Genomic DNA, 27,995 nt, shown 5'->3' on the forward strand with positions numbered 1-27,995 from the left:
ATAATAATTTATGACATTTAGAAATACTTCTGATTATAAGATGTGAATGAAGTTGCACTGATTGAGAGATTATGGAATGAAATTAACGTCTCCTGGCGAGATGTTTATGTGGAAAAATGTGGCAAAATGTGTCACAGTGAACTCCAGAGAGAGGATCCATCACGACAGCTCGTCTCGTTCTAAGAGATCTTCGAGGGACTGTCACTAGGGCCTTGCAGTGAGTAAACAATACCATCTGAGTCATCACTTGCATGAGCACATGCCACTAATGAAAGAGAATGAGCATCTTTACGCAGATATGAATATCCATGGCGCTGTCATTGTTTTTTGTCTATCATTGTATTATTCATGGTGATTAATAAAGGAAAACGCACGTCTGGGCGAGTATTTATTCTCAAGTATTTTCATAACTGTGATTTTTGAATTCTCTGGTAAGGGGTAGGAGGAGATGTGAACACATTAAATAGATAAAAAACCTTCTGTTATGAACTTTAAGTCCTGGATGCTGATTACTTGTTTGCTGCCGTTTACTGTGCGTGTTAAACTTGGGGTCTAATTGTATGATAATTCGATACAGATTCTGTTCGTATTTTCATTCAATGTTTCTCCTATGGTTTAAATACCTCCCCTCTTCCTTTCTGTCTCTCCATCTCCATGCTTCTACTCTCCCACATAGTTTGTTTTATCCTCACGATTGGACGTGAACCTATATCATTACAGTATTGGCCCGCCTACATATTAACACTCCCTTCCTTGACTGCAGGACATTTACTGTATTTTTGGACTGGTGCAATAGTTCACTTGAATGTTATATACATGTTTGTCTATTCCAGCTTCCTAGTTTATTCTGAATGGTAGTCACCGGGAAATAGCAGCATAACCCTGCAGACAAAGAATCAGTTTTGCAACAGGGTCTCCTGTGAATTGTAAAATGAGTGTTTCATCAAGTGTGTGCCGAATGATCAGGTTGAAGGAGGGCTTTAACCTGCCCATAAATGATGAGCCCAATGTTTGGTTTGTTTTTCTCTCACACTGCTGTTGAGAGTGTGGGAGATGTAACGCTTCTCCCCCCCCCCCACTCCTCCTCCCCTCGTTCCATTCCTCCCACTCTCTGTTCCCCGGGGTGTGTCTGTGGCAAATTGTCTCTTCTCTGTACGGTGTGTTGTGCGCTGCTTCTTTTCTGTGGTGCTGCATGTTCTCTGCCTCTTCTCTCTGTCGTGGAACAGCGATTGGGAAGGTGGTATGGTCTCTTCCCATGTCTCGCATTTGAAAGCGCACTAATATGGGTTCCCACACGCACGCAGAGCGGTTGCTGTTTGTCAGTCTGGAGACCTGCAGACAGTGGAAGGTAGGAAAATGCCAGTCGGAAGCGGCGGAGCCCAAATCACTGATAGCGGAGTGAGCAATTCTGTCTCTCTCCCTCCCGGTCTGCAGCCTTCAAGAACAGCAGCCGCATCAGTTTTTCAGAGCAGCACTCCACCCCACCAACCCCACCCCCTCCTCTTTCTCTCTTGCTCTCTCTCTTTCTGTCGCTCGCTTTGCCGTTCTCACCGACGCTGCCAGTGTGGGAATGTAGCCGACAGAGGTAGCAAGCAAAGAAGCCAAGGTATTCACATTTTTCCAGCACAATGACAGGCTGTGAACAGACAGTTGGAGGAAAACGGACAGTCCGGGAGATCTAAGGGTAAAGGGATTGGATGGGGATCAGTTGGATTTAACCCTCCCACCCTCATCAGCCTCATCGGCAGATCCTCTCCCTCCCTCTTTCTCGCTGTCTCCAGTGGCTTCTAAAGGCTGTCTTCATGCAGGATTACCAACGGCCCCTACCGCTGAAGCCCCACTGCATTGGGCTTCCTGGGTTAAAGGGAGAGGGAACTGAAGCTGACCCAAAGCTGGGAAATAGTGGATGAAGCCTTTAAAAAAATACCAGAAACACAAAATAGAGTGCGAACCCTGGAGGAAAAAAGGAATCGAGTGTTGTCGATCAGAGTGCCATTGAGAAGCAACGAGTTGGAGCCGCAGAGGAGTGGTGCTGCTCTGCCTGGCTTGTCTCTCAGAGACACACACAGAGGATTTACAGCTCTCTGAACTCGCCACATTGTGGATCAATATCCTCCTGCCTGCCTTTTTCTTAAGCTTTTTTCCCACGGGGAGAGTGAAGCATCTTGGGATTTACCGTCGTTTTGTATACCACTGAACAGCAAGGAAGCCGCACACCCTCTGTTCTGCACCCTCACCTGTTCGTGGCCCACCTGTATGTGTCTGTCTGTGAGTGTCCATGTTTATTTGTGTGTGTATCTAGCTAGCTCTGCACCAAAGGGAGCTTATATTTGTATGTGCATCCGTGTGAGCTTGTAATTACTTCTGCGTCTCTGTGAGTGCTTTCCTATGTCCATCTGTGTGGGGGTATACATGTAGGCATTTTGTGTGGGTGCATTGGTAAGATGCCCAGTGTTGTTTCTCTGCCCCATCCCCTTCCTCGTTCGCGCCCTTTTGTCACTGAGCCCCCGGTTTGAACCCTGACCTTTGACGGCATCTGCATGATGAGCGAGCGCTCGGGAGCGAGCACTCTGGGGGCCATGTCTCTGGAGGAACCCGGGGGCGAACAGGCCTCTCCTAGGGCCCAAGGTCCTCTTCGCTGTGGGCCTTGTGCTGTTTGGCCCCGCCAGCAGACCTGGCTGTGTGCGGTGCCCTTGGTGATGGGCTTCGTTGGCCTAGGCCTCAGTCTCATGCTGCTCAAATGGATTGTAGTGGGCTCGGTTCAAGACTATGTGCCCACCGATCTGGTGGACGCCAAGGGCATAGGACAAGACCCCATCTTTCTTTCGGAACCCAGTGCCCTTCCCAAGCGACCAGACACTATGACTAGCACCATCACCGCCACTGCAGTGGTCTCCACCTCCACCCCTCTGGCAGCTGACGCCACGGCCCCAGCCCCGAGAACTCGATTTGGGCCACCATCCAACCACTCTGCCCCACACCTCCACAACCGGGTCAGCAGTGGCACACGTGTGACAGGCACCACCACCACTACCCGTGCCACTCGACTTGCCCACCCTGGGGGTAAAGAGGTGACACCACGCAGCACCACAGTGCGCCGGGTTAGTGGCACGGGTAACGGTCGTAAGGAAAAGGAACCTCCTAACTTACGACCTGGTCCAACCTCCACGACCACTAAAGCCATTAGCATGACCTCTACTACCAAGACCACAACTGAGTGGCCAGCACCTACTTCTCCACCGTCTCCTCCAGCCAAGCCAACCGGACGTTGGAACCCTGGACGCTCAGGGAAAGGCCCTGCAACGCGCCCACACCACCGCTTCAGAACAAGTAAGTCTGTATTTTTTTTCTTCTAACAGAAGTTGTTGTTTTGTCTGTGAGTGGATATTGAATGTATTTCACTGTTTTATAAGAGCCCCGACATTTGTTTTATCTGGCTGATGGATTTGGAGAGATGGTGTTCCAATTACTAAACATAATATTTTCGCTTCTGAAGAATTTGAAGTCTGTTTTGTTTAAAAAGAGTGGTAGTAATCTACTATTTGTCCAGTCACACAGATGTTGTAGGTAAACCCCAATTCTTTACCCATGGGACCCAAACTGTTAAAATTGTCCATACCCTTCTTTGGCAGAAAGAACAGCTAATTTCATGAATTCCTACACATTGCGACTTTGACCGAAGGGAAAATCTGGGTTTTTAAAGCTCATTTCCTACAATTCTACAGATGTTCTAATGTGTGTTTAAATGATAGCAACAAATCTTGACTAATTCCAGAATTAAGTCCAGTCTGCTATCGAGTATGGCTGGTATAAACCTAAACATGTGTAGAGAAGAGCACCACTGGAAGCATGAAAGAAGCAACATAATAGCATTCACACTGTGGTGTTCATTAGCACTGTATAGTAATCTGGAAACACTTGATTTCCTTCCGCTCATTTTTATCTTTGACTTGTGCATTAACGTGATAAGAATCTCTGCTCCTGCAGGCTCCACACACTTGATATTAGTGTCATTAAAAAGGAGGTTGCTGCTATCTCAGTGAATTGGCTCTATGGCTATAGGCCTGTTTTTTAGCTGAATGAAAGTGATGCAAAAGCTTCTTGTCTTGCCATGGACTAAATATCCCTGTTTTAATATGGATCTGGGTAGAGTGGAGAAAGGAGACTGGGATGCTCTCACCTCCTGTCTGTCTGTATCTGATGGCGACGCACAGATCCTATTTAGATAAGTGACAATATGAGTACTGCTGCAGGTATGGCAGAAAGACTGCAGGCAAGGGTGAGGGGGAGTGGGAGGAAGAGGTATACAGGGGAGAGGAAGAAGAGTGGGTGAAGAATGTTTGTGTGTGGGTGTGTTTGTGTATGAGAGAGAGAGGGGAAGAGAGAGACCACTGCAAACCATGTTAATCTTACCCAGAATTGTTATCTAATATTGAATGGCAATTCACTTATAATTACTATTTTCTCTTACCAAGCTAAATTATTGGACATCACTCATCATTTGGCATTAATCAATCGTCCAATCGTCATTTGGCATTAATTGGTTGTTTTAACTAGAATTTTTTTCAAGAGATGTTACCTTATTAAGATACAATATCTTGAGGGATAAAATTAAATAATATCAATTACTACTTTTGTTGTGTTTAAAATAATTTTGTGAAAATCTTGCTTGGTAAGCAATACATATTAATCATAAATTAATTATCACTCAATATAATATAATAAATATTAGATGGCCAGATTTTGTAGAGAGAGGGAGAAAGAGAGAACAGAGATGTATAGGAAGGAGAGGAAGTAGAGGAGACAGCATTGTGCATATTTTGTATTTTGTAACAAGGAAGTGTTGGTGATGTTCAAACCCGGGACATGTTTTATCATCACAATGGCTATTTTTCATTACATGTGAATGACTGCATGTTTCTGTCTACGCATTAATGTATACTCTCACCTTACCCTTGATAGCATTTTCAAAAGGAATTTGATATCCAGGACATAGATATAATTTTGGTTTATGAAAAAAAGTTGATTTAAGGTTGATATGACTGAATAAGGTACTTCTAAAAATAGCACTAAATTATTTTTATTTTGTCTTGAAAAAGGTTTGAATTTATTCATGCAGGAACCTTCTTAAAGCACCCATCACTGTCGTCTCTCAATGTTTGAAGCATGACTTTTTATCAAAAACTAAATATTCGCAGTTAGGTGACTCAACACCATTTTGACAAGATCTATCACATCATTTTAATCAGTTTTGATCAGGATCACGGATGGTTTGAAATGAATTTCCAATCCAAACAATGATATTGAATGTTCACTGATGAAAAATGCTCTGCAATCTTTATAATCTTTAAGATTTTCATCTGACCTGGCTTTAGTTGAATATCAAACTCTATGAATATATGTATAAAGCACAACATGCTGTACATTGCTGGTGATGTGAGTTACACAACATTGTAAATAGGGTTTCCTTGGTTTACATACTTGAGGTTCAATGACGCTGATGGAGACTTAACTTAGAATTAAATCTGTAAGCCTCTTCATCAAATCTCATTCCAATGATCATTTAGGCTTGATAGGACTTATTATGGTCCCTTAGCCTTGTAGCTCACTTGGTAAGAGCATGATGCTTTCAACTGCAAGTTTGTGGCTTTGATTCTGACATAGGGCCTGCATGAAAATGAATGCACTCAGTGTATGCCCTCACTGCTATAAGTCACACTGGATAAGAGCGTCTGCTAAATGATTACAATATAACTAAAATGTTGGCATGTAAAGTGATAATGGTGTTATGTACCAGTTAAAAAATCTCTGAAGATTGTAAGCAAAATATGAAGTTTCTAGACATAAAATAGGACAACAAGCTTATAAAAGGTAACCAGTACAACAACTTATCATGGCAGGGTTACAGACTGATGTTGTTGGAACAAGTTTTGCCGGCTTGGATTGATTTAAAGAACTATTTCATTTACAGCACTAACAAGTCCTAATTAGCCGACAAAATGGATTTTTCACATCCCCAATGGTGTGAACCTATTCCTTCCCGTTTGTTGATCTGAGTGATCTCCTTCTCCCTGTCTTGCTAAACATTAAAACGTTTGGGTGACATGGACCAACAACACATCTATAAACTCTTCACCATCTGATTTACTCAATAAATATAGGAAAGAACAACAATGCAGTTGTCTCTGTGTGAAATGATTTCATGCTGAGGGCTAATGCAAATTCTTGGATTTGTGGAGAGCGCTTTTCATGACTGTTAGTAAATAGAATATATAGTTATATTTCCTGTACAAGGGCCCATACCTCAGGGCTATGTGTTAAAATTGCCAATGTATTTCTGTAACTGGATATTACTTGTGCTATGATAGCACTTACCGTGTTACGGTTCAAGCACTAAAGATGCTTTAGTGTCACAGCAACGCACCACAGACAAGTATTCCGTAAAGGGAATTCCAGTTGCTGTGTTCCCTGGCTATCCTCACAGTATAAATGCATTTATGGAGGAGCAGGTCTGTTTGTAAAATGTATTTAGTGTAAGTTGATATTGTGTTGTGTAACTGTAATGTAATTCAATTCATTGAATAGTAAGTTATCCTGTATATGGAATCCGGAGAGGGGTTCACAAGTGGTCTGTAAAGCATATTTTCAGGTACATTTGTCTTCTCTCAGACTATGTGAGGTTGTGTTTAGGGTGGATGGTAGATCTATAAGGTAATGCAGTTAAAGTGGCAATGCTCCGGCCTTTCAGGAGTTCTGGACTGGATCAGGGAGACAATAACATTATTTTTATATCAAACATCACACTGTTTCCTCCAGCCCCTGGTTGGTCAAGATCTAAATTAATCTCCCACTATCCTGGAGAAAGACATGCTCTCTCCATTAGACACCCACGTATTTCACCGCATGTGTCCATAATGACATATGAGCATTTCCTCTAGAGTGTACTACCAAAGTCATGTACTAGCTGTACAAGGAATGGGCTGCAATTTTGGACTCATTCACTACAACCACACATGGCTTTTTGTTCATGTAATTTACATCTTCTCCATCTTGGTGATGGTTTGTCATTCTGTTGACATCGTTGTCTCCTACCTCAAACAATTTTCTTCTCCTGTCTATTTTTGTTACTCTTTTATAATTTTCCTTCCATTCAAGGTTTGCATCCTGTTCAATCATAACACTTTAATCAGGGAACTACGGCATTATGGACACGCGTGTTATTGTTGTTCATCTATGACTCATGTTTCTCAGCCTTGATTCTCTATTGTCTCTGCATGTGCCCCTTTCAGAATTTTTTTCAACAGAGCATTTTATGTAGTGAGCATCATTGCACCCATTTAAGGACCCAAGAAATGGTTGTAGCACTGCTAACTGAACGTATGTGGGAAACCGTGGGACACTATCTGAAAGGTGTTGGCCAGAAGCCTGTTTCTCTGAAAAGAGTAGTACAAGGTTGGGGGAATCTTCCTTCACTGAAACATCATTGAAATTCCACACACGCCTTGGTGTGAAGTCAAAAGCCAGCGTTCTGGAGTGGAATGTTTCCAGGTAGGAAAATATCACACAACGACAGACGGTAGTGACAACAGCAACAAATAAACACAGACAAGGAGTTGCAGAATATAGCGTGCACACGACAGAATGTTCCGGATGTCACAGTGAAAGAGTCTGAGTTTTATGTTTTCTGACATGCTAGCCCTGTGCTTTTCATGTTCCCAGCTACGCATGTATCCCTAAGACGGGGCAGTGGACCGTGTGGGGAGGATTAAAAAAAATAAATACCAATCCAGTTTGTTCTCTCTCCAGGGAGGTCTCTGCCTCTCACTGCCTCTAAAGCCCTTTTGACTTCCCCCCCAGACAAGTTCTGTTTGCTCACGAGGGTCAGCCATGAGCTGGCTCGGCTCTGTGCGGATTGTCAGAGCCTCATATACCAAGTTATTCTAATCAAATGATTGCACTGTGTGATAGTTTCTTCTCACAGTGCAGGAGAGGGAGTCATGAGACGAAGGGGGTGGGGGTGAGAGAATGAGAGAGGACGAGAGCAAGATATGTGAAAGGAAAGGGAGATACTGGGAGAGATAAAGAATGAGACAAGAGGGAGTTTCTGAGAGTGAAAAAGAGAGCTAGGAAGAGGGGAGTGCGATACTGAAGGAGACAAAAGGGATTATTAAAAGACGAATATGACAGAAAGGGAGCAATGAAGATAGAAATATTGAAAAAGAAATAAGCATTACATGGGTAAAAAAAATATTCCTTATTAAATGCACTACTTAAAATTTGGGCCAACAGGGCTCTGGTTGAAAGCAGTATATTATATAGGGAATAAGCTGCCATTTGGGATGTGGACAGAGATGCCTCATTACTATTCGCTGTACAATCCTCAAGCCACCATTTTACACTTCCTCGTGAAATTTTCACTTTGGTCCTGTTTGTCCTCAAGCTATCATGTATATTTTATTAAACCAGAGGGCCTTTTTCAATCAACCCTGTTACTTACCAGTTTTCCACAGTCAGGACATTAAATAGGAACAAAGTGGTTTGTAAATAAATTATGTGTGACATTTCACCATTTTTATTAAAATGATTGTAGGTTTCCTGGATCCTGATTGGTTGTTAGCTCTTAGCTATTTAGGAAAATCTTCCTGTAATGTCTATTAACAGTTCCATTTGACTGTTCAATGATCAAGGCAAATTGTAGCTTATTTAAGGTCACTACCCTCTGACATCATGTTCTTACAAGAAACCCTACTGATGAATGACTTATGTTACATTTTTGGGGGTCTCTTGGGGGAATCGTAGGTGGGTGTGCTTTTCTCTTTGGTTGCTCGTCATTAACAGAAATATTAATGTCCTATTGCCCAGCCAGACAACCGTCTCGATTATCATGAAAAACATAGGCTGAGTTGCATACACTTACTTAATACCCAAGTCATTAATGGGAAATTTTATAATTCTTCCCATTTTGTCTCTATACAGCAAAACTTTTTAAATAAAATATGATAAGGTGAACAATGGAATCAGCTTATATTTGTTTTAAATATTCACATTACCATTTAGAAATGACAACACACTATACATATTCCCCCTATTTCAGGACACCAAAAGTATTGGGACAGATTAATTCTGTCTACTATGCGTATTAACCACTTTATAAAAAAGTATGCATTACCTATAGCTTTGGATATTTCAGAGCACATAAGCAGAGATAAACTGAGGGAAACAAGGAATTATAACTATCATCTATAAACACATCAATTGATGTATTTGTTACATGAACCATTTGTTACATGGTTTGGATTGATTAGGGTCCCTAGATAAACATGTACGCTATCATATTTCTCAAGTTGTATTTTATTTTTGAACAATACCGATGCTTTATGCCAATCCAAAATATAATTGAACCTCAAACCTTAATGTTTAACTAAAGAAAACTGAGTTTTGATCTTTTTCAGGGGAATATATGTGTGCACATTTATTAGGCAACAATTGGTGTGCAGAATTATTAAGCAACTAAATTACAAGAATACTTTTTCCCAACTCACTTGTTTATTAAAACATTTTTAAGTAAGTGTAACAAATAAGTAACTCAAAATTACAATTAATTAAAATTAGTGTATTTTCAAAAATATTCAGTGACCAATATAGCCATCCTTCTTTTCAGTAACTGCCATGAGCCTTCCATCCATGGAGTCTGTCAGTTTCTTGATCTGTTCACGATCAACTTTCGCAGCAACTACAGCCTCCCAAATGTTGTTCAATGGGGTGTATTGTCTTCCCTGACTGTAAATCTCATGTTTGAGAAGGGCCCACATATTCTCAATAGGATTTAAGTCAGGTGAGGAAGGGGGCCAGGTCATTATTTGGGCATCTTTGAGGCCCTTGCTTCCTAGCCAACAGTGGAGTACTTGGATGCATGTGATGGAGCATTATCCTTCGTAAAGATCGTGGCCTTCTTGAATGCTGAGGACTTCGTCCTGTACCACTGCTTGAAGATAATATCTTCCAGATACTGCCAGTAGGTTTGGGAGTTGAGTTTCAGTCCATCTTCAACACAAAAAGGTCCAGCTACCTCATACTTAATGATAACAGCCCATACCAGTACCCCTCCTCCACCTTGCTGGTGCCCGACTCGAAGTGGTGCCCTGTGTCCATTAGTGATCCAGCCACAGGCCCATCCATCTGGTCCATCAAGAGCCACTCTCATTTCATCAGTCCATAAAACCTTTGAAACATCTGTCTTCAGGTATTTCTTTTCACAATCTATATGCTTTAACTTTTGAATCTTATTCAGTGGTGCTTCTTGACCTTGGCCATGTCTCTGAGCACTTGACACCTTGTACTTCTGGACACTCCAGGTAGGTTGCAGTCCTGGAATATGGTGGCGCTGGAGGATAATGGGTTCCTGGTAGCTTCACGTTAAATGCTTCTCTTTTGCAATTAATTTGTGTCTTTTGATCTTCATGCATTTTTCGCCCCAGTTGACAATTTGCAACAAAAAATGTGATTGTCTGGTGGCCACGCATCAATAGTTTAGCTCTTTCAAGAGTGTTGTATCCGTCTGAATGGCAGTCAAACATTTTTGACTTTTCAGTATCAGTTAAATCTCTTTATGGCACATTTTACCTGAGGTCATGAAGCTGCCTAATAATTATGCATACCTTGATATAAGGTGTAATTCACTTTCACCACACCCTCACTCATTACACAAATTTGTATCACCTGAAAATGATTCAATCCAATTACCATTTAGGTTTATATGGTTTGGAGTTTGAAAATGTGCATAGAAATATTGATACAATCAGAATACCCACTTGCCTAATAATTGTGCACACAGTGTAATACATACCCCACTTGAGTGCCACATTGTGACACATGGGCTCAACTATGCACAGTCAAAAGACCCCCAGGTCGCATTGTATATTGACAAACTATCTCTTACATACTGTAGTTTACTACTTTTGACCAGAGCCCCAAGGGGTCTAAAGTGCATTATGTAGAGAATTGGGTGGTATTGGACATGTAGGCCATTGATTTATGGAAGTGTTGTCTACCTAAGCGCCAACAAAGGTGGTCTTAATCTACCATATTCTCGTAGTGTGATATATGAAGACAAAATATTCATTGGGAAGGGGTTGAAGAGAGAAGGGTTTTGGGTGGGGGGATGGGGTTGGGGTCTGAAATATTAATATCCGGAAAGAGAAACATGCAGAACTTGTGTGGCAGGAAATGTGAATTATTGATGAAGCTTCCCTTTTATGAAGTGGTCCGAATGTCCCAAGCTTCTAGAAGCCTAGTTCTCGGAAGACTGTGTTGTATTCATGTTGATTCACTTTACCGCAGACCTGTTAGGTGTACATACATGGATCATTGAACCACTGTTAGAATGATGCAAACCATGTCAGTGTCTAAGGTTCCAAAAATAGAGCCTATTTACAAAAACCTGATAGGAATTTAGTGCTCAGATGTTGTCTAATTTGACTTCATAGCTTTTGTAATGTTTTATTGCGGTTTGCATTTCAACAAAAAAGTAAGCTGAAAACACATGGTTCAGTAATACAACTTCTGAGAAATCCATGCAATATCAGCAATCACTGAAAATGATAATACTTCAGAGAAAACAGCAGGAGCAACTATATAAGGCCATAGTGGAGGAATTTTCTAATTGTGTACTGGGATAGTATTTACTTATCTTATTCAGTTTGTATGCATATTCAATTGTGCTCACTCACGCGATCATATCTGCTGGTTGGTCCAGATGCATGGCAGACACTTTGTGAATAGTGGTGAATATGCAGTGTTTATCTGGCACTAATGTATCCCCTGTTCATTCATATGCTGAGGATGCAGGCTCACAACGGCTTCGGGGTAATGAGATATAGGCATGGCAGTATTGTATGTGGCTGTGTGGCACTGCAGCTGAAGAGAATTACAGTTTATCGTATCTAATCCGAGGGGCTGTTAGATCCAAGAATTGAATTACTGACCCTCAGGGGCCCACCGAGTTCCGGTATCAATTTGCAAACAGACAGAATGGAAAGGAGAGACGGGTCAGGGTCCTCTGTTGCAGGTTCAGATGGCCATTACCAATCCGATAACAACCATTCTGGATTTGAGGGACTGCGGGAGGGGATACTAAACAGAGTGGGTGGGATGAGATGCCTGGTGTTTGGGCTCAATGCATTTTTGTCATCTTCAGTTCTATCAGGAGGTTGATTCAATTTCATGTCCGGAAACACAGAGGAGTCCAAAACCGATGGCCTTGCTTTCAAGTTGAAAACTCTCATTTCAGCCTAATTTCCCTGTGCTAGCATAATGTAAAATCTCCCTCTATTCTAAATGCTTAGTTGATATAGGCAGAGTTTTTTAGCAGGAAGCTTGAGGCAAGTGTGGCATGTTGCTTGTCGGGCTGACTGATTTACAACACTGTGTGGGCCGGTTGCCATGATTTAGGATGTGTGCCACATAAGCCCAGGCTAACATGGTGGAAGGCTCTATGGTAACTCTGTGGGTGGAGGTCACCTTTGTTCAACTGCAAAATCCATGTTTCAGGACCTTGTCTCTGTTCTGTTTCCTTGCATATGCTGTGGCTATGAATATCATTCAATATCATGTGAACCGTTAGCTATTTTCTTTTCCAAATACTTTTTTTTTTATTATCGAAATGTAATGCTTATTGCCTGAATGTGCTAACTCAATAATTGTTTCATGCCAGCCCGACTGAAGTGGAATTGCAAGCTACTTCCATTCAACCTTTACATTTATGTACACTCATTAATTCCACCACTCCCGCTCTTTAGGACTGGTGTTTTTTTGTCATAACAAAATTCTGTCAACCCTCATTACCGGATGCACCAGTATGTCAATTCCTTGCAGTAGCCTACTTTGCCAATGTGAATGAAACGCTGTTGGTAAACCTACAGCTTTACTCATGCGTACATGAGATGACAGTACGGTCGTCTCTACGTCTTTAGCCGGCTTTTACTGTATATCCACGACATGTTTTTCATATCAAGTATCCATTTAGCCCATGTCCAAAGATTACGAGTATTATTTGTATTATTTGTGGAGTCCATTTGTGAGTACATGTTAAGTGTTAACTGGGTTGCTGCTGTTATAGCCATCAGTAAGTTGCACCACAATTCTCTGATGATGGTAATACCATTAATACATTGAGGACCTAAAGTCTCGACTGTCTCCATCGACAGAGTGGGAAAAGAGAGAGGGAGGGCAGATTGAGAGGTAGAGAAAGGGACAGAGAATTAGACAGAGATTGAGAAGGTCCGCTCTTGTTATTTTCCCTCGGACTTGCAGCAACCGTCTCGCAGCAATAATCCCTGCATTGTAAAACCTTATCCATGGAATAATGTCAACTCACTCCCAAAGATAGCAAGACAAAAGCTCCCTCTGTCTAGCTCTCACTCGGGAGTGTGCTCCATATTCCTGCTTAATCTGCCATTTTACATGGATCTGTCCTACATTCATTGTACCAGCACATCCGATAACACAAGTGCCTTGGTACACTCCCTTTCTTTATAATGAATTTAACATAAAAAACACTGACTAGCCAACTAAAAATGTCATCTTATATGGTAATATTTACAATATTAGACTATAAATCTGTCCTTATTCTCCAATGTTTTTGGTCTTTAAAAAAATGTGTATGGGTTTTTGGTTGGTGTAGCAAACCAGACCAACTCTCTCCTCATGACCTAGCAGAAACTGTTGCAAAAAAAGCAGTCTCAAAAAAGTTTAAATAAATCTGCCCTCACTAAATATCAAATAAAACTTAAATCCCAGTAAATATCCCTTAAACATGTGTATGGATAGCCACAATGATGCCCATTGATTTATAGATAATGAGTGTCATGGCCTTCTAAATATATGAATGACCTAATTTGAATCCAAGGACCAATTATTAAGTATTCACCTGATTGTATCCTACTTCAGGGCACGATAACTGATGATTGGTTACCAATTGGAAAATGTGCTACACCGCATTACGAGATTGAGAACTCCTTTAGCTGATTCGAGGACATTGCCAAGTACACAAGGCAACCTGTCAGGAGACACAGGGAAAATACCAAATGTCCGTGTTTAAAAAATGCTAAGCGATGCATCGTTCTCGCTTCCATTTGATGTGCTTTCACTGAATCATTGATAGGACATACCGAACAATCCTGTTCTCGTTCTCATAATACACCTGTCACTGGTAGACTAAGAGAAACATGGAGTGAGTAGACTGAGTAGTTTTGATCTGCCGAACAGCAAGCAAAATGCACCAAAATGGGATCCCATAAACCACAGAGAGCGAGAGAGCTGTCTGCTGTGATACCTGTCATGTTGTTCCCACACTGGAACAAGTCATTGTGTCATTGCAACAAATTTTCTCACACCCACTCACTATCAACAAAAACACAGTGTTTCCTCATTCAAGATTGGTAGTGCCATGGTAACATTTGTGGTAAACATGGAACAGAGGTCTCCTACTTATAATGTCAAATCAGTTCAATATAACTGTTTTTCCAAGGATAATCTGTAGAGCACACTTAGAAAATGAGGGTTGCTTAAAGGTTCTTTAGGGAGGGTGATTGTTCTTTGTGGAAGATTGATGGCTCAAACACATTGGAAGGACTAAAATGTCAACAAACCCTTTCAACTCTTCAGCTGTTCTCTGCAGTTAACAGACATTATCTTCCACATTGATGAAATAGTTTGTCAGGGAGGAAGTTCATTAGAATATTTAGAGAATATTCTATTTAAAAAATTACTAGAATACTGTCTGTTCAGTCAGGGATTAGTGTCTTTCAAATGTATCTACAGGGTCATTTTATAACAGATTGATATGTTTTTTCTCAAGCTGTTAAAGCTATATCTATACCTAACTAGCTTTCTGAAAAGTTTCGATGCTTTTAAACACAATGAGCAGGAGTGATTCTGAATATTCAGCAGGAATATTCTCCCCTGACTTGTTTGTTTAAAGACTCAAGTGTTAAAAGTGGATGAAATATCATTTCATTAACACGTGTGGTAATGCATGCAGTGCCAAGCTGCTGCATAGTGCAGCTGTCCACACGATTGTCTTTGTATCTAAAGCCTCAGAGTCCTGGTCAGTCCATTGAGGTTTGTGTATTTATCAAAATTTCCCTACTTATTCATGACAACATAACTATTTATTCTAAAGAACTCTGTATGACTCAAGAAGATCTTAATGCATTTCCACATTAATCTGAGGAATTAACATTTATGATCAAATAAGTTGATATTTATTGAGAGCCTATACTATGCTGATAAGCTATTAAATGTGGTTCTTAGCAGCAGATAACATGAAAAAAACAAGGTAGATGATACCTTGCTGTTCAGAGCTGATATTTTCAAAACTACGTTGATTGACCCAAGGTTTGACGCTATAAGTCCTTTAACATATGCTTGCATGTTTACAAATTTGGTTGCCATGTCAAGCTGCTGCATAGCCCATGGGTCTGCGCAACACTGTATAACTTGTAGATTTAAAAACAACCCTGTCTCCAAAAAAGTCAGGATGCTAAGTAAAATGCAAATAAAAACAGAATGGATGCAGCCGAGCCATGCTGTTGTAATACGTGCAGAATGTGGTATGGCATTGTTTTGCTGAAATAAGCTTGCTAACTGTGTGCTGATAACAAGCCGGATGGATTTCAAAAATAATTTCAAATGTTTATTCGTCAAACCAAAGGACAGTTTTTAATTTCACCTCAGTCCATCTTTAATGAGCTCGAGTCCAGAGAAGGCAACGGCGGTTGTGGATGTTGTTTATATATGTTTTCTTATTTGCACCAGACATTCTTTACCAATCACCAACTACCAATTCAACAAAAGTATTACACGTTACTGTTTATCTTAGGAGAGAAAGAGAAACAAAATCACATACACACCCTATCATCTCTCTTCAGATTTTCTCTACTTATTTTACTGAGGATTAAGATTCTACAAATGTATTACGCTAAATAATTATTCACAAATCAAAATACCAACGATCACCAATTATCAATTCAGCAAACGTATTACACATTACTGTTTTTATTGGAGAGTTTGGAGAGAAAGAGAAACAAAATTGCATACACATCCTATCATCTCTGAATTTCTCTACTTATTTTACTGAAGATTAAGATTCTACAAATGTATTACGCTAAATAATTATTCACAAAACGAAATACCTACAATCACCAATTATCAATTCAGCAAATGTATTACACTTTACTGTTTTTCATCAATACAACCAAAAAATTGCGTTTCTATATTTTCATGTAGGCTATTGTATATCATGCTTTGAATTTGTGTACATGTTCTTTACGTTCTTTTTCAGTTTATATATGTACATAATTACCTCAGTGGCACATGCCACCTTGCACCTTCAATTTGCACATTTATACATTCCACTTATAACATACATTGTTTCACTTGTAAATTATTTGCACTCTTTTATGTTCACTTCTGGGTAGATGCTAACTACATTTCATCATACTGTAATTGTACTTATTCAATGACAATAAAGTTGAATCTAATCTAGTGAATATCAATGATATAGCTATGAATGGGCGATAACCCCCTGATCAGCCCAGACACACCTATGTATGTGACTAAAGTGTATTGATGAAGAATGATGATGATGAGGGTAGAAATGTTACACAATCTGAACTGGAGGAGCAAGTCAGACACAACTCAGACACAATTTACAGAGTTTAGTTCACAATGGCAAACAGAACCCGACGATTCGACGGCCTGAAAGCACTGCAGATGCTGCAAAATTTTGATGAGATGAAATAGATCCAAAAATCTACTTTTTGGATGTTAAGTCTTGTTAAATCTGATTCTGATAATGAGTCGCCACCTTCAATGCCCGAGCCTCCTCACAAAAATAAATGAATAAACCAACAGCTACTGCAAATGCCACTGTTAGACTCTATTGTAAGTTATCCTTCAATCTTCCTTTTACTCTGCTAATCAAATTGACATTTTAAAATGTTGTTATCCATGTATGTCACGGTGCGTTAAGCAAGCAGCCCAGGCATAGGATGAATGGTGAAATAAAGGTTTACTAAGCTGAAAAGTGTAATGCATAATAAAATGAAGGCTGAAACGGCTAAAACTGATACAAAGGAACAAACAACAAACACATACGGACAACTAGCAGACAATACTACACCAAAAAAACCTCTGACAAACACAAGGGCAGTTATAGGCTGTAGTAGTGAGGATCCGGTGTGTGTAATGATGGGAAGTCCGGGATGGTGTGATGAGAAACAGGTGTGCATAATAGTGGAGAGTCTGGGGTGTTCCGTGAATGCTGTGCTACTGTAGCAATCGGAAGAATGGATGGTGGTGGCTAATAGGCTGGACCACTGTAGTCGAGGGAGGCGATTAAGGAGGGCACCGTGACAGAATAGGCTACTGTAAATCATCCTTTGATCATCCTTTTACTCTGTTCCTCAATTTACTAAATAAAAATCATTGAATAATAAACTGTACATTTTTTCACTTGAAGAGCTGGCACCTATCTTTGGATAGGTGGATCTATAAATGTTATTTATAAGAATAGGCTGTAGCCTATGTGTTATTCATTCTTTGAAATGTATCGTGTTTATCAAGCAACCGTGCTGTAAGCCTATGTACGGCTATTCATGCGTTTATCCTTTGATTGGCACAAACTGGTCTATAATGTCTCTTATTTTACCTTGTACATCATCAAAATGAGATAAAAATGAAATTTATCTTTGAATAATTTGTGTTGTGTTATTGTCATTTTGCACATTTGTAATATACAAATAAAAAGAACAGACTGTGTTCTTATAAAATAATTGTTCTATGATTATTTTTTTTAGATGTTTTCTTCCGTATGATAAGACCAAGATGGTCTTATCATACGGAAGAAAACATCTAAAAAAAATAATCACATTCTTGTATTTTTTTCAAATTCATTAACCATTTAAAACAAACAAATTCTGTAATTCATAATTTTTGTACTATTATATACAGTTTGATGATGACCCAGTAAATTAACTGATGCTCTGGCTGGATTGTGACAGTAGAGGAGGATGTGTATGCAAATAGGGACAATTGGTATGCTAATGACGAGAAACGGCATTCAGCTCTGGCTGATAATGTTGGTCTGAAAGGCCTGGCGGTTGTAGTGTTAATGATATTATGTAACAAAGATGATATTTTACGTTGGGAAACGTTATTCTTAAATTGTTGCACTTTTTGCCCGTCCAGTCTATCACAGACTAGTGAAGCCCTCCCCATTCTCACTTCTGACAAAACCATCCACTCAGGAATTATATTTTAATACCCAATCATGTTACTGACTTGTTGCTAATTGATCTAATTAGTTGTGTGTCTGTTTCGGATGCCTCCGGAACGCCTTCCTGGGAAGGTGTTCCGGTCCCGTCCCACCGGGAGGAGACCCCGGGGAAGACCTAGGACATGCTGGAGGGACTATGTCTCCCGGCTGGCCTGGGAACGCCTCGGTGTCCCCCTGGAAGAGCTAGAGGAAGTGTCTGGGGAGAGGGAAGTCTGGGCATCCCTGCTTAGACTGCTGCCCCCGCGACCCGGCCCGGATAAGCGGAAGATGATGGATGGATGGATGATGGATGGATGGATAGTTGTGTGATATTCCAATAGGTGAAATGTTTCTAGCATTACACAAATTGTCTGGTCTTTTGTTGTCTCTGTCCCAAATTTTTTGAAATGTGTTGCTGGCATCAAATTCAAAGTAGGCATATATTTTCCAAAAAACAATAAAATTGATCAGTTTCAACATTTGATATGTTGTCTTTGTACTATTTTCGATTGAATATAGGTTTTAAACAATTTGCATATCATTGCATTTTGTTTTCCTTCGCATTTTACGGAGCATCACAACTTTTTTGGAAACTGGGTTGTACATACCTATGAAGCCAAACTTAGCTCAAATGTATTGACAGTAAGAAAAGAAAAACGTAAATGAAATATTTTTGGAAATAAAAATAAAAGCAAGGTTAACAAAAAAGTTGTAGTCATCTCAATTTTTTTTTTAAAACATTGTAAAAGTGTATGCTTAACTCAATAAATGGATTTTCGCATCCAATCTTTACATTTCTTTGTTCAAACTTGTTTTTTACACCTCCACTCCAATTACAATTTCTTACAATTTCAATTTCTTCCCACCTTCGTTCGAGTCATATTTTCTTAAAAACCAAGTGTAAAGTAGCAGCAATTGAAAAAAATTAGGCGAAGCATCTTCACATTGCTTGTTGGGGTTAAAGTTCACGCTCACCTTAATGACATCACTGCCAAAGAACAGAAGCTGTGTATGGTGGCTATACGAAAGTTTGCTAGTGCCAGTTTGAATTCAGCCAATCCTGCCGGGTGTTTCATCAGGAAAGAAAAAGGTGCAGTGGTCTCTTAATTTTTTCCAGAGCTGTATTTACCAGGAAAATGAATGCTAGATAACTATGTATTATTATGCTTGTTTTAAAGTAGCAAATGCAAGTCAGCATGTCTATCCAAATCTTCCGTGGATTGCTGCTGTGCAAGACTTATAACTCCAATCCCTGCTGGACTCCTGGGTGCTTCTAGGATATGAAGGAATGTTTTATTACAGTTCCCGAGTACGCTCTGTGACATTGCCCGAGTCAGCAAGCTGCCGCCAGCTAAGTGTTTTAACTTTTGCTACAGGTTTAGTGAGAGAGTGTTCTGTTGCTCTCTCATGTTGGGGATAGTGACCCATCTGCTGCAGCTGGAGCATGGTTTGTCCTACATGTTTCTGTGGGATCTGTTCTCTAGCCATGCTGCAGCCTCTCGATGTGGTCCACCAGGTTTTTACATAAAATAATGAAGATTAAGTTCAGAGCGTGACACAAATGTGTGGATGAATAATGGTGGGGGAGGGAGTGAGGGTAGGAGCAAAAAGTATGTATGGGTCTCCCCTCTCTTACAGATTGGTATCCATTTCGATTAAAAAGAAAATCGGAGACCTGGCCCACTTGTTTGAGCATTTGCGTCCTGGACAAAACATTGTGTTTGGAGAGGGGTGGATGTGATTTGTTCGATTTAGTTCCATTCCAGTGTCAGTGCATGTGACACCTGCTGCCACTTCCCTTATTGGCCTTTGCTCTGTCACTGACTGTGAAATATTCATAGAGTTGAAATCAGTGGGCGGTACACGATTATGCCGCTAAAATGTTCAGAGAGGGGTTGACGGTACAGCCCCAGGCTTTAGTCGAGGGCGGAGGGACGCTGCTATATCAGCTCCACTCGATGTGCACGCCTGCCTGCGCTCCTGCTTTAGGTCAATCCCAGGGCGAGCCCATCAAAAGCTGGACATACGTGAGAAAATAGCACGCACTCGTGTCTGGGTAATCCGCAGCAGCTGGTGTGTCATGTACATGGCTGTGTGCGCATGCACGGGGAGAGGGGGATGTGAACGAATACATATGCAGTGGAGGGGGATCTTGTGCATGCATAAACCCATGTGTAATTTAATGAACACACATTTGTGTCAGTGTGCATGTGTGCATGTTGCGTGTGGATGCTTGCATGCATACATGTATATGGACAGTAATGACAGAGGCCAGATGGGGCCAGCTGTGGCTCTGGTGGCCTAGATAAAAGGATGTCTGACACTGGCCACCTTCATGAGGTGCCTGCAAGTTTAGAGCAAGGGTTATGGCTTGGTCCACAGTGGGACAATAGGATAAAATACTACAGACCAAATAAGACCATTAGTCAGCAGCTAAAGACTCCACAGTGTAAGGTATGGGTAAAACACTGCTTTAAGTGGGTCCTGTGTGGCTTGCAATACCCAGGGTTATGGTTTTGATTCCTGCTGGGGCTATCAAGGTGGATGGAGCATCTCTGCCATAGCTCAAAGGTTGCTGGATCGATTCCAGAAGCTGTGGTTAAAAATCTGTCTTTCTGTCCTTGAGCAAAGCCATTAACACTAATGGCTCCCTGGGTGACCAGTGTGCCAGCCCCCCCCCCCCCCATATTTCTACAATTTAGAAGAATTGGGTTTCGCTTAAATTTTTTATTAAAAATGTATTTAATCAGGCAAGTTATTATAAACAAAGTTATTTGCTACAGAAGCCTGGATAAAAGTAATGATAAAAACAGAAACTTACTGCTTATTAAAATACTGAAATATAGCTGCACGGCAAAAAAGCACAACACATTTGAGCTGGAACTTGTGCGCAATTGCTGATTAAAATAATGCAATCCTTCTTATGTGAAAATCTTTTTAAATAAAAAATTTAAAGAGGTTCAGAAGGTATGTTATACATTACCATATTCATAAAAGGCTGTCCATGGCAGAGGAAAACTAAGAGATGTTGGTCTATGAAGAGGAGATTAATTACGAGGCTTACGAGTGGAATTAAAATTGTGTACGGAACTGCGTAAAAACCACCATGTATAGAATGTATGAATAGCCTACATATAGACGATCAGTTATAAATTGACAATTTCTGCCCTCGAAGTTTAAGTAAAAAACAAGCCCAGTCTATTATATTTTCAGCTAAATCCTGCTTTTGTCCAAAATCCGAATTTGTTGCTTTATTATAAAACTACATTTAGAAATAATACCATATGAGGAAAAAACTGCCTTCATTTGAAAACACCTATCCCACTTCCATCAACTATCCTATTTAGACAAACCGTACCTGGTGTTCACATACTCCCTTTATCCTGATCTTGTCCATTCTTATTGTGCCCACATTTTCAGAGAGGTGTAGATGATTTAAAAAACTATTGTGATCTGACCACAGTCAGAATTTCTGACCACCTTCGAATGTAGTCAAGCATGCAGGTAATACAGGTCTTTTCATAATTTTTTATCTGGCCTCTAAAATCATTGACAGGTGGCAGCCCCATCAATGTGTCTGAAAATAAATATGATCCTGAAATAATTTCTGTCAATTAATTTGCATACTGGAACCAGGACATCAGGTCACAATCCAGACACAGTGAATGGATTAGGCTGGCCATACATTACACGATTAAACTGCGATTTGGCCACATGTTGGGATCCACAACAAATTTCCAGGATTGTACGTTCATTCTAATGTCAAAGGCCCCAGTCTACGTCTTAGATTGTATTACATCAGTGGGTGAAATATGTACTATTAGTGGTCAGGTATTCTCCACATCTGCATCTTAGATCCCAATACTTTTTCCATCTGTGGCTCTGCCACAACACACCTGAAATAACAAGACAGGCAGGTTGCAATGTGTGAGCAAATATGTGTAATATGAACCCATTACACACATTTAATATGGCTTATTGAGAGTTCTCTAATGTTTAAAGATTGTTAAAGTTGTTAAATGTATTGTTGCTTTAACACACACATTTTAATATAATTTGTGTATACATTTCTGAAGCTCTTTTTGCACCTGCCTCGAACGTGTTTCCTTCTTCCTGTATTTGACCTGTCCTTATGTTTGCACAATCAGATCACAATGCATCATTTACACATGTCTAAAAGTGAGAATAATATGATTATTACAAAATCAGTACAATGGATGCATGTTAGAACCAGGAATTAACTGGGCTAGTCAGTAAAAAGAGTGGCCATGCCTGAATTTCATGTTTAAATTATCATCATCAGAGGAAACGTAGAGGTAGGGTTCCCTTTGAAGGGGAAGGTAAGATTTTAACCTACGGGACACGTAGAGCCTCAATCTGGGGGAAAGGATGATTAACTCAGAAGGCTTTAATATTGGAGATGAAAACGTATTGTGTCTCTCTCCAAATCTTTTGCTCCCTCTCTCAGCGGTGTGAGCCTCTCTTGCTGAAGGGTAGATGCCCTCGTCCAGAGCTTGCTGTTCTATACACTGTGACAGCTTGGCTCAAAGAGCAGAGGACACTCCGTTTCCAATGTAGATGAATGTGGCCTCAGCTGGTGTGTGTGTGTGCACGTTAGTGTCTACAATGGCTAGAGATACAGCTGCTCCAGATGGGGTGTGCGTGAGCCTCGCCTGGTGTCTGCTTGTCCGTTACTTTATCTCTCAGTCTGTACATCTCTACATGGAGACAGCATTGCTTGAGAATGATCCACGAGCCAATATTATTATTCACTCTATCATGGAACCCACCTTTCCCTGCAACTCCTGCTCACCTAACTCAGAGACACAGACTGGGCTCAGAGAATACATTATCTGTTGTTCCTATTGCAATATTTGAACTGTTCTCCTGTGTCGCCGGTGTTATAGTGGCTCATGACAATGGGTATAAATGTACATGGATACAAGCTGTGATATACTATACATGTTCAATGGGCCTAGCAGCTGGCAAATCCTGACAAAGAGGATTAGACTTGACAAACACTCTGGTCTGGCCAGCATCTCCGGTGCCAGCGAGTTGCATGATACGTGAAAGGCCTAAAGAGATGTCACAACGAGGCGCCCCCTAAAGGCTTGGAGTACCAGTTTTGTGGACCATTTGGTGGAGCAAGGGGCATGCAATGACACGGGTAGTGGGTTTGGTAACCGATGGGGCCAACCATACCAAAATGTATACATGACTCTTAAGTGATTTAAGCATCTGAAATGGCATATATTATCGTTATTATTATGACAAGGACCATTTTGAAGTAGCATACCATTGACAGTTTGATTGTTCGACGATCAAAAGTTCTGGTAAGAGCAAAGTCAAAACCTTTTTGTTAGATTTTTCTTTTCTTGTGCAGGTTTAATACCTGCTGATTGTAAATGGCAGTTTTTTCCATCTACACAGTATATTATAGGTTTAGAAGCATACCTTACAGACATTGCTTTTCTAAAAGACTTATATTATGATCCGCGTTTTGTTTGACAGTACAAGCTGAGATATTGTTCTGTTCCATCTTAAGGGCCGGCTGGATTTACCACTCAGTTTTCTCACCATGCTCCTCTAATTCATAATGCATACTTTTTAAAATGTCACTCTCCATTTACCTTTGGACCAGGGGCCTGGGTGCCTTCTGCTGAGGGTAGTGGTGCCCTCGCTCCCTCTCTGTTTCTCTCTAAACAAACACACACTCACACACGTGTCTCTACAGTTCATTTCCCTAGAGACACTCTCCCTCTGTTCATGTGATATAGTGCTAATGCGGGGATATGTCTGGTTGCCACCATCCGTTCTGACTTGCTCCCCATCCGTCCCTATCCCCCTCTTGTTTTCTCCAAGTGTTAAGCTGAGCATCCATGTTGGAGGACATCATAGGTAGGAACATGAAAAATGAATCTGACTTAATGAAGAGTATGAGCAAACATTTGATTTAATAAATTAGATAAAATAATGGAGACTATTTTAATAGTCAATGCAACCTGAAGTCACTTTGTTCCCACACCAGCAGGCTCAGGAACAGTTTCTTCCCATCTACTGTAAACCTGCTTAACTCTGTCACCCAGAGAACTCTGTGACCCATCACTAACCATGCCTCCCAGGGACCTTGTTGCACTACTCCCTTTGTACTACTCTGACACTGTCTTGCAAAGTCTGATAATGAAAGTTTTCAGTTGTTATAGGTACATGTCTACCTCGAGAACCTAACTTCTGCTATCCCTGCATTTCAGTTGCACATGCACCTTACACATTACATTTTCCTCCTTGCACATTTAGTACTGCCATCTTGGATTTTTACAGTTGTACATACAGATGTCTAACTCCGAGACCTCATTGCTGCTATCTCTGTATCCTGGTTGCACATTCTATCCTTCAATTTGCCTCCATTACACATCTAGAATGCCATTTAGAATTGCCACCTGTACCCACACATCTATTATCCCACTTGTAACATACACTATACTTAATAATTGTACATTTTCTGCACTCTTCTATTTGCACTTCTGGTTAGATGCTAACTGCATTTTATTGTACTGCACTTCTATTGTTCAATGACAAAAGTTGAATCTAATTTTAAAAAAGTAGGTAGCTTTTGAAGTAGGTTTTGAAGTACATTGTCAAGGTTGAGATCAAAGATATGATCACCTCCAAAATTGTTAGCATCCTTGATAGATATGCAAAAAAAACGGTATGTATTAAACAACATGTAATGAGTAATATTGTAATTCTTCAACAAAATGTTGAATATATTGTACTTCATTAATTGTTCAAAGGAATTTGAACAGCACTAAGAGTAACAGCACTGAATACTGGTTATTTCAATGGTTTTGGTCATTGTTTTGCTGAAAAATCCAGTTGTGGTCGTGCTCCAGCCTTTTGGCAAAAGCAACCAGGTTTTTGTTTAAAAACATCTTGGTACTCGGTAAATGTCATGATGCTATTGACAAGGGCCTCAAGACCAGTGGAAGCAAAACAACCCCATAAAATCTAAGATTCACCACCATATTTCACAGTAGGTATGAGGTTTCTGTATACACATACTTCTGGTGTGCGAGGCCATAGATCTCCATTTTCATTTAATCTGACCATAGCACCACCCAGTTGTAATCCAAGTGCCAATGCTGTTTAGTAAACTCCAGATGGTTACATGTGTTGTTGCTCTCACAACTGAGTAAGGTCTTGACGTCAATAATTTACTCAGTTGCTGCGTGTGTGTTCGCAGGAACACAAACTTGTCTCCCTGGATAAACGTTTTGCTTTTATTGGGATTTTATTTGATAGATTTTATCGTTTTACTAGTGTTTACTTTTACTTGGATTTACTTTTGGATTTTTACTGATCTATTTATTTTATCTATTTTATTTGTGAAAATAGGTACTTTTGAATCTGTTTTGCTCCATGGCTCCATGACCAAACTCAGCAACTCCGCAGTGAGGGAACCAGCCTTCAACATCCAAGCTGACAACCACTTCCCCCCACTAAACAGATTGACTGGGCCACCACTCCCCCCATCGAAGTTGGCCTGTTCAACACCACGACCTGTGGGAGAAATGGAAAACAATGCATGGAAATGTAATGTGAGGCGAACAATATCACATTCTTCTGTCCCTGACCTGTGGATGTCAAACCGCTTTCAGCCTCTCCACACCCTCCACATCTCTTCCCAAGCTTGTCAGTTTACCCAACAGACACAATAATCCCTACTGTCGTTGTTGGAAGCTCTATGGTGAGGGACCTCCATCTATCGGATTCATGTGGGTCAACGAAGGATCATTGTTATCCATTTTTACTCAATAGGTACACCAATGTTGAAGCAATCGTAATGTATGTTGGATCCAGCGACATCACACACAGTCAGTTGCACTTCAGTCTACAAAACACTATTAAGAACTTTCAGAGCACTAGAAAAAAGATCATAATCTCTGGCCTTCTCCCCTGCTATCAGAAGGTTCTGGATCGCTACAGTAGAATTTCACACTTCAGCACATGACTGAAGGTGCATTGTACCTGGGAAGGTATTTGTTTTTGTGACAATTTTAACCTGTTTTGGGAAAAACATTCCTTTAAGAAAGATGCTGTGCACCCAAATCGCAAAGGATGCAACCTACTTTCATTGTCAGCTGTTTTAAAAACAGACTGACTGTGACCTGGGATTATAGCAAACAGATTTCCATTAAATCCATAGTCCTCAGGCTACAATGAAAATATAAGCAAAACGGAGAAAGTGTGAGTAATCTTGTGCCTATCAGATTAAATGTTTAGGTCCTCAAAGACTATGCAGCTCTGTGAAAATACAGCTAGGACTAATGGACATCAGATCACTGAACAATAAAGAATTTATTATCAATTATGTTATTTTAGATAACAACCTAGACTGTCTGTTTCTAACTGAAACATGGTTAGAGTCAGCAACCAACCTAATTAAAGCCACTCCTCCTAGCTATAACTTCTTTCAAGTATAAGAAAAACAAGAGGACTGGTGGCAGTGCCAGTATTTTTAAATGGCAACTATTTATCTATTTTAGCTCTTTTGAATACCATGCTGTATTGTTACAATATCAGCCAACTGTACTAAATACTGAAATATTGTATATTGATTATGTAGCTTTGTCTGAGCACTTTTGTATATTTTTTACTGCTTTGACCCCACCATACAAATCACTGCAGAACATACAGTTTAAAAACTGTATTTTTCCACTGAAATAGCATAGAATTAAAAAAATAGTATGCTTTGTCTTCCATCCTCCTGTGATGACCTGGTAAACAACCTTTTCCCAAGCCTAAGCACAACATTGATGATGTGGCTCCATTGAAAATAAGTGTAATTAAAAAACAGGAATCCCATTGGAGGGCTGAAGAAACAAGTAGATTAAAATGAAACTGTAGAACAGGGGTCACTAATTGGCGGACCGCGGTCTGGGTCCGGACCCAGGCGGTTTCCTATCCGGACCAGGACCTATAACCGATATATTGTTATGGAATTAATTCACTTTGACAGAATGTTTCCATTTTAACCGGCACATCGTTTATAGCATTTACGGCACTGGTTTAGTGACCCAGGAAACTCAGACCAATTGCATGCGTTGTAAATCATCTCACTTGATGCTACTCAGCCAATCAAATCTGTGCATTCCGATAAATGGCAAACTCTAATCAAGTTATACGCAAACAAACACACGGAAGATAGACGAGACGAGAGGTAGCGTAATAGTCAGGAGAGGTAAATCGGTTAGAGACAAGATCTCAAATGGCGTGCTCTAAAAAGAGAAAAGTAGACAGCAAAAACAGCTTTTAATCAAGAATGGACTGAATCATACATGTTCATTCTTCCCATGGGTAGTTCAAAACCCATTTGTCTCATATGTCCTGAGACCGTGGCAATAATTAAAAGTGGGAATGTAAAGCGTCACTACGAGACAAAGCACAAATCTTTTGGGGAAAGATATCCACTCCTATCAGAGTTGAGGGCACAGAAAATCAACTATCTAAGAGCCCAATATGATCGATCCACCAGATTACTAACACATTCATGCACTGCCCAACAACGTGCTAACATATGTTCCCTTAAAGTAGCTTGGGTTTTGGGTCAACATATAAAACCATTCGCAGACGGAGAGGTTGTTAAAGAGTGCATGAGTGCGGTAGCAGACACTTTACT

General features: G+C 40.4%; 1 protein-coding gene across 3 annotated transcripts in view; it reads left to right on the forward strand.

Annotated features, from left to right (window-relative positions):
• The first annotated feature begins 1,197 nt into the window (after positions 1–1,197).
• Positions 1,198–27,995, forward strand: part of nrg3b (neuregulin 3b) — a 540,638-nt gene continuing 513,840 nt past the window's right edge. For 2 of the 3 annotated variants that reach the window (XM_029120092.2, XM_029120093.2), the window contains exon 1: positions 1,204–3,330. In XM_029120092.2, coding sequence (XP_028975925.1) covers positions 2,541–3,330 — 790 coding nt within the window. In that variant the 5' untranslated portion in view covers positions 1,204–2,540. Of the gene's footprint in view, positions 3,331–27,995 lie in introns of all 3 variants that reach the window. The other variant, XM_029120094.2, reaches the window with a different exon arrangement.

This window comes from Esox lucius, chromosome 5, assembly GCF_011004845.1.
Source record: "Esox lucius isolate fEsoLuc1 chromosome 5, fEsoLuc1.pri, whole genome shotgun sequence".
NCBI lineage: Eukaryota > Metazoa > Chordata > Actinopteri > Esociformes > Esocidae > Esox > Esox lucius.